Source organism: Trachymyrmex cornetzi, unplaced genomic scaffold (assembly GCF_001594075.2).
Source record: "Trachymyrmex cornetzi isolate Tcor2-1 unplaced genomic scaffold, Tcor1.1 scaffold92, whole genome shotgun sequence".
NCBI classification, from domain to species: domain Eukaryota; kingdom Metazoa; phylum Arthropoda; class Insecta; order Hymenoptera; family Formicidae; genus Trachymyrmex; species Trachymyrmex cornetzi.
This window is the reverse complement of record NW_017300267.1, coordinates 1,213,097-1,220,750: the sequence shown is the minus strand read 5'-3', so window position 1 is coordinate 1,220,750 and position 7,654 is coordinate 1,213,097. Positions and strand designations below refer to the sequence as shown.

Here is a 7,654-nt window from a genome sequence, read left to right as displayed (position 1 = left end):
CCACAAAAAAAAAAAAAAAAAAAAAAAATAACAATAGTCGCACATCTGTTGCGAAATGAATCAAGCGATATTTTCACGTTTCAGTGATGCGTAACACAAATGTGATTCAGAACGAATCCGGAGAGCCGCGGAGAGCTCTCGCAAAGCTGGCGTAATAGCCAATTATAAGGGAATGCCGGGCTGGCACGACTATCAATTACCAATCAAGCTGACTGCAGCAGCGCGAACGAAAACGCACATGCATATCGGACACGCTCGCTACCAGGCTGCCGTTAATGCAACAGAATTACGAAAACCGATCGGAGTATAGGTCGTCCCACACACCGAGCAACTTCTCTGAATAGAATAAGCCGATTTCGCGTACCAACGGGCTCGCTCCGGTTTGCGTTCAAAGTGTCCACTGGTTTTGCGCGAACACCTTGTAATGAACCTGCTAATTATACTTATGCAGAGTGAAAAACATTCTTCTCTTTGCCGGCGTGCGAATAATATCGATTACATTGGCGGACATCGTCAGACGTTTTGATAATGTTTGACTACATTACATATTTTACTAGCAGATGTTATAATATTTCTTCCTTTTTTTTATCAATAAAAGAAAATTCTTTAAATTAAGACTGGGAAATGTAATTTGAAAAATTTGCTTAATTACTGTATGATACGTGATACGTGAAAATGATGCAATGTTTCTTGTTTGCCCTTAGAAATAGTATATTAGGACGATACGGGATGTACGAAGGGAGGAACGAAGCGAGTGGAAAGAGGTAGAGGGAGAAATGCGACAGGAGGAGAGAGTAGAACTTGGAGAAGCCTCGCGCGATCGATGTTAGAAGCGGAGAGGTGAGCTTGGGTTTCTACGGATTTTCTGGGGGACGGATACTAACAGCTCGCGTTCTTCCGTCGAAGAAGTCCGATGTATGTATCGCTATAACATGAATTCTTTGCTTTCAATAGAACGTTGCAAAAGTATTTTATCACGACTGGATTGCGCTCTCTCACGCTGGTATCGAAAAATAATGACATGACATCAATGTTGCTTTGTGTAATGTGTACCATAATAGCTGCACATTTACAAGAAATTAATTTTTCTTTATTTTAAGGGGGGGTGTTATAAATAATAAGCTTGGTATATATTTGTATTTAAGTCGATTTATCCTCTTTCTTTTTGATACAGTATATACGACTTAATTTAAATCAATCATTAATTCTTTGATTGATTAATGTAATATTAAAAAGTTTAATATGTAAGACTTATTTATTTTTATTAGGTGTTAAACTTAATTCCTGCCGTTTTTCGTCTCCAAAATTGATTTGTTTCGAAGGGAAATACCTTAATCAACGTATTATTAATAAAGTATTATTAATTAGCAATAAAGTAGAAAATGAAGGAAATTACTTTGATTAAGGTATTCATTCATCTTCCCTTCGAAACAAATCAATTTTGGAGACGAAAAACGGCAGAAATTAAGTTTAACCTAATAAATACAATGTGTGTTCTTTTAAGACATTAATTTTAAAATATACAATTGCGCGTGAGAAAAGTGACATTACCGTATTGATCGTGATGGAAACCAACTTTAGCAGAGCTACAATAGAACGAAACTGTTTCGTCTGTGGTCGAGAAGTCATACAGGGGTCCGAAAATGTCGATGAGTAGAACAGTCGCTGGTTTTGCAGTCGTCGGACGAACGTGCGGAAGACTATGGCCCATGTTAGACCCATTCATCCCGTTTACACGGCCATAGGCCAGGTGTGTTGGGTGGCGATTGCGGATGCAATGCGTCCTTTCCGGCCGTGATGAGGGTGGAATATGCGCGAGCACGTTTTCGGACCCCGTGGACGTCGAACTCGACACGAGCAAACGACACGGTGTCAGCCAAGCAATACCAAAATGTTGATTCCGGAAATGTCATCCTTCATGTAGGTTTTCGCGGTATTGTTATATAGAAAAATTCTTTCGACTTTCTGCCATTGAGCAAGAATATCAATAGGGGGAGCGTCGTTTGCGATTTTATATGGCCAGAGTGAATGAATTTTATTCCTTTTTGAATCATCAAAGAGAGCCCGAAATGTTCGGTGCTTTTATACTTCTTTTGTACTTGATTTTTATACTTTGTTGTATTTACACTTGCCATAAATAATTGTGAATATAATTGCAGTTGCACTTCGATTACGTAATTTTTCTTCCACTTTCCTTTATTATTATGATTAAGGTAACTGTCCCAATTACTGTGCCTGTCCCTATTAGGGTGCTTTTGTACTTCGATAAGTCATAAAGAAAACTAGCACAAATAAATAAGAAAAAAAATTTTTTTTTCTTAAGTTAAATTATTAATGCATACGATACCAAAGATAATATTTTATTTTTTGAGTATTAAAGTATTTTAAATATTTTTCGAAAGATATGAAGAATTTATGTAAATCCAGTAATATATATCGCAAGATTTTAAGCTTGTCCCTATTAATGTGCCCTGTATTGGAGCTGAGAACGTTGTGTTATGAGTGTACTTTGAAATAAACATAATTGAAATAATGATTTATGTAATATTATAACATAAACAATTAGCTTAAATTTATTATCTGTTTTAGTAACTATATGTTAAAATGAGTCAAATGTAAACAGGCACACAAATTTGGACACATAAATAGGGCCATCGCCGCTTAGAGAACTCATTAATAGGGACAAAAACATGTTTTCTATTTTTGTCAAAAGCATTATAAAGTATTAACATTTTTTAGATTAAAGAAATATTATAAGAAAAAGAAGTAGTTGAAAAACCGATATTGATTGTAAGCAGATAAAATTAAAGCTACAATATTTTATAATTAATTCAGTAATAAGCAAATTGGCTAAAAGGCACATTAATAAGGACAGTTACCCTATGTAATTATATCGAATAATGTTATGATGCTTCATATATACATAGTTACACTTTATATATACCATATATTATATTCATTAAACTTTACGTATATAAATTAAATCCTATCAAATTTGTCTTTCATTATAATTAATACAATACTAAGGTGGTGTTTGTCTGAAGAATATGTGAGCATTTGTAAGGCGAATGATCAAATTAACTTCAGCGAAGGATATATGAGAAAGAATCAATGTTGTCCACGCTGTCTGCGTACCGATAGTGTATACCCCTCGGTAATCAGATACTCTCGCACTTTTCGTGGAGAGATACGTCGAATTTTTTTACTACAGGGAATATTTACAAAAATCTTTTTTACGCGTTTAAAATTCCGTAGTATCTTATATATTTCTTGAGTAATTTAAACATTACGTATAAAATGATATTGAATTATCATATTGTTTTTTATTTATTTTATACACGTACGATAGTTAATATATGTAATTTTTAGAAAAACATACTTTTGTGAAAAGCATTGAGGCCATTATCAGATTGCTGTCTCAATGACTTACCTGCACTCTCGACTCCGGTAAATTGATTTTCATAGCGACTTCCTCACGCATAAAAATGTCAGGATATTTTGTTCTTGAAAAAAGTCCCTCTAATATATCCAACTGTGATCGTGTGAATGTCGTCCTTTCCCGCCGTTGCTTTCTCGGATTGCCTTTAACATAGAATTTTTTATGTAATCGGATATCATAAGATTTTTTCTTGATTTTCATTTATAATTTTTCTTTTAGATGTTATAAATGACATTAATATTAATATTTAATTAATGTGTATAAATAATTCATTTCTAAAAGGCTTTAAAAGAAATTAAAAAATTGCTTTTCTTTCGAAAATAATATTTGGGAAAAAACTTCCCTTTTTGAATATCTAATTTATTTCCAATTATTTCATCAGCATGATACTAACAATAACAAATAAATTTTACTACATTACCTATACGTTATGGCGTACAGGTCAACTACATTTAATAACTAATCGATAATGATTAATAAAATAAATAGAATAAATGAACCGTTATTAATAACTAAATTAATAGCAGTAATAATATTTTCACGAGTTGGAAGCAACTTTAGTACATAATGCAAAAGCTTTTACATTAACACGATTAATGAATAATTTCGTATTGTATCATTATTAACATTTCTGCGCTTTACCAATGTGCTTTCTTCAATTACGGTACAATATTATAATTTATTGTAATAATTTTTTTGCATTTTTGTATAATTATAAAATTTATTTTTTTACAATTTTTATAATTTTAAATACTATAAAATAGTATAAAATTATAATTATAAAAATTGAAAATCATAACGTCACAACTCTATTGTTTCGCATTTTGTTTATGTTGGTAAACATCAACAAAAATATATAACTCAAAGAAAAAAAGTTACTCCCAACTCGGTTCAGTTAAAACTAATAAAAAATATAGTAGGCACTCACAGTAGACCGACTCACCGGCGGGTGTACAACCGGGATAACCAATAGTAGAATGTAACGCATCGATCGGCATGCTGAGACCCATGTAGGGCGCTGTTTTGAGAGCGCCATAGGGCCCCGCGGCGGAGGCACCGAACGCCGCGGGCCCAAAGAGTTCGGAGGCCGAGGTGGTGGAGGCGGCGAGGCCTCCGAGATCGGCGGCGCCGGCGCCCCCGCTGCAGCCGGAAGTACCTCCAAGGCTGTTCGGCCACATCACCACCCCCTCGGCCCCCAGCACGACCACCCTCCCGCCGCGGTCTCCCTAAAGAGACGTCCTCGACGTCCAAGTTATACGTTCTGTCTGAAAAACAATAAAGACAAAACTGGAATTATATAAGAATTGCTCAAGTCAACAATCGATACAATCTATCTTATTAAAAAATATATTAATACTTTGTACAGATTAAAATATGTACTCGTTAGGTGATATATAATACTTGTAGGTTATAAGAATGAATTTAAAAATAATGACTACACGAAAGGAATGATTTTTCTGAAGTATCTAAAGCTAAATACAGATCTGAAAATAATTTTATTAAACTATAGAATAATTATATATAGAGGACGATCAAGCTGGTTGTTAAAATGTCAAAATTGTTTGCAACATTGCTCATTACGTTCGAGTTTCCTATATAATTACTGTAATAACAAAATTATTTTCAGATCTGGTTAGATAAATTTTGAGATACTTTAGCAAATCTTTCTGTGTAGTATAAAACATACAAAATAAGTAAAAATTAAAATATAAAATGTCGAATCATAAAATTCAAGTACAAATCGCCTTCTTTTATCAAAAAATTATAAACATTGTTTATTAAAAGTGCATAAAATAAAAAACAAACGAATAAAAATTAATTTCTCTTTCCTTATGTCTCTCTTACTAATAATTTTACCTATTTTGTCTGTTTTCTTTTACAGAAAAGTAAACAAGGACCGACTCTGAACAACACGCACTTTGCACTTTTCCAAAACTTAAAATTCTTCCGTCGATTATCAAGTAGACTGTCTCGCGTCATCAAAGAGAAAATAGTAGATGCTTTAAACAAACACAAGCCGATTGTGTTGTCCAGCATGGAAATAAGAATGACGCGATTGGCAGCTGCGTGCGGGGATAATCCAACGAAGGTGCAACAGGACTCCGTGGTGTTCTCAGGGGAGCCGCAGCTCGCAACCTAATTCCGAAAATGCATCGTGTCGGCCCGAAAACCGAGAACAGCGAACAAGAACATCGAAAGACTCGACTCTGAATACGTGCAACACGCTCGCATCCTTTCCGTTGTGCTCTTAGCCTCTGACTTAAGTCGCGTTTTATCCTCTCCGATTACAAAGTCAGGAACGACTATCGCAGCCCCTTCCTGCACCATTATGAACGATCCAGCTTCTCCGGTGGTGGCGACTTGTTAATTTGTTTGCCGCCACGTTTATTACGTCTGCACATATCTGCGATATACCGAACGACGATGAAACACATATTGTCTCCCGGACGTCATCGTCCACATGTTTTGGATTAAGGGAATATTAATCGGTAAGTAATTAATATACAATGAGAAACAATCGAATGACGACAGTATTATAAGCGTCACAATGCGAGTGTTTGAATACAAAATGCAGGACATTCCTGGAGATGTTGGCTGGTTTTAAATATTCTTTGTCACGTAACTAATTATACACAGAAAGGACGCGAATGCCGAAATATTGAAAAATTTAGCTAAACACAGATCTGAAAATAATTTTGTTATACTATCAAAATAATAAGATAAATTAAACAAAAGATTTTTGGAGACTCCTTTTAATTAATAATAATAAATAATGTCAAAAACAAGGTATTAAGGCCCGTCTACAATACATGGAGTAAGAAGTAAGAGTAAGAAATTGACCAATCACAGTCGAATATGAGAAGAATAATCGACTGTGATTGGTCAATTTCTTACTCTTACTTCTTACTCCGTGTATTGTAGACCGGCCTTTAGGAATCATTGCAAGAAATTGCGCAAAAAATTAACACGACAAATATAAAAATTCTTTGAAAAATCTGAATGTTTCGGCGCACGTTTGAGCCCTCCTTAGCAGAAACTTCTTAGGCAAGAACTATCAATAAAATAATTACATAGAAATCTCGAACATGATAAGAAACACTGCAAAAAACATTCTTGCAACCATTTAAAATGTCTTATATAATTATTTTAATTCAACAAAATTATTTTCAGACCTGTATCTAGCCAAACTTTTAGATACTTGAGCGAAACTATTTTTTCTGTGTAGTATCATAATGGCAATCGTTATTATCCGTTTACAACGATTTAATTAAAAAGACATTTCTTGGCATAGACTAATGCCTAAATTCTAAGCAGAATCATAAGGCTCATAATATATTCGCGTAAGACTTGTAAGAACTTATAAGTGCTTATAACTTTATACAATAACTTTACAGACAGCTTCTTGCTAACTATAAGATTTACGAGAAATCATAGATATTTACGAATAATTATACGTCTTACGATATATATATGCACAAAATTAGAATAGCAATCATAAGTTCGTACAAGTTTTACGAGAACAAGTTATGAGTCTTACAATTTGCTTAGAATTGACTCATAAATATAAATCAATCTAAATTAATACTATAAACTCAGACTCGTGATAATGTGTAAAAAATAATTAAGAAAACGGCAAATAAAAATCACACTTAGTTGTTAGGGCTCAGAAATAAATTTATATACATAGGAAATTTAATCATAATATATATAAATCGTACAATACCGTTTTGGCTCATTTTTCGAATCATCTTTATACAATTATAGAGTCTTAAAAAAGCGTCTCACTATCGATTATGAGGACCTGCAAGAAAAGGTGTTCCAAGTGTACGTGGAAGTTGCTTGGCACTTAACACAGTGGACATACTTTCCAAGTAAATCAAACACAGTAATCAAAGCAGTCAAAAAATTTTTAATAAAATAAATGTGAAGGAGACTTACCTCAGAATCAACAGTAAGATACTTTTTTAAGATTCTATAACTGAAGATGACTCGAAAAATGAGCCGAAACGGTATATTATAGTATTATATGTATATGACTAAATTTCCTCTGTATATATTAAATTGGTTTCTGTGCCTTAATAACAGCGTGTGACTCGTATTTGCCAATATAAATTAAATACAATTAAATATTTTTCAGAGCGCCGAGAATTTTATACAATGGCGCAATTCATGAGTTCAAATTAAATCCAGATGAATTGAGACTTTTAATAATTA

At 33.6% G+C, this 7,654-nt stretch overlaps 1 protein-coding gene across 1 annotated transcript in view; it reads right to left on the bottom strand.

Annotated features, from left to right (window-relative positions):
* The window catches only part of otd2 (homeotic protein ocelliless), a 6,524-nt gene extending 1,907 nt beyond the window's left edge, over nucleotides 1-4,617 (bottom strand). Inside the window, exons 1-2 of the mRNA XM_018520553.1 lie at nucleotides 4,368-4,617; nucleotides 3,431-3,582 (exon numbers count right to left, since the gene is read on the bottom strand). Coding sequence (XP_018376055.1) covers nucleotides 3,431-3,582; nucleotides 4,368-4,617 — 402 coding nt within the window. The remainder of the gene's footprint in view (nucleotides 1-3,430; nucleotides 3,583-4,367) is intronic.
* Nucleotides 4,618-7,654: the final 3,037 nt, after the last annotated feature.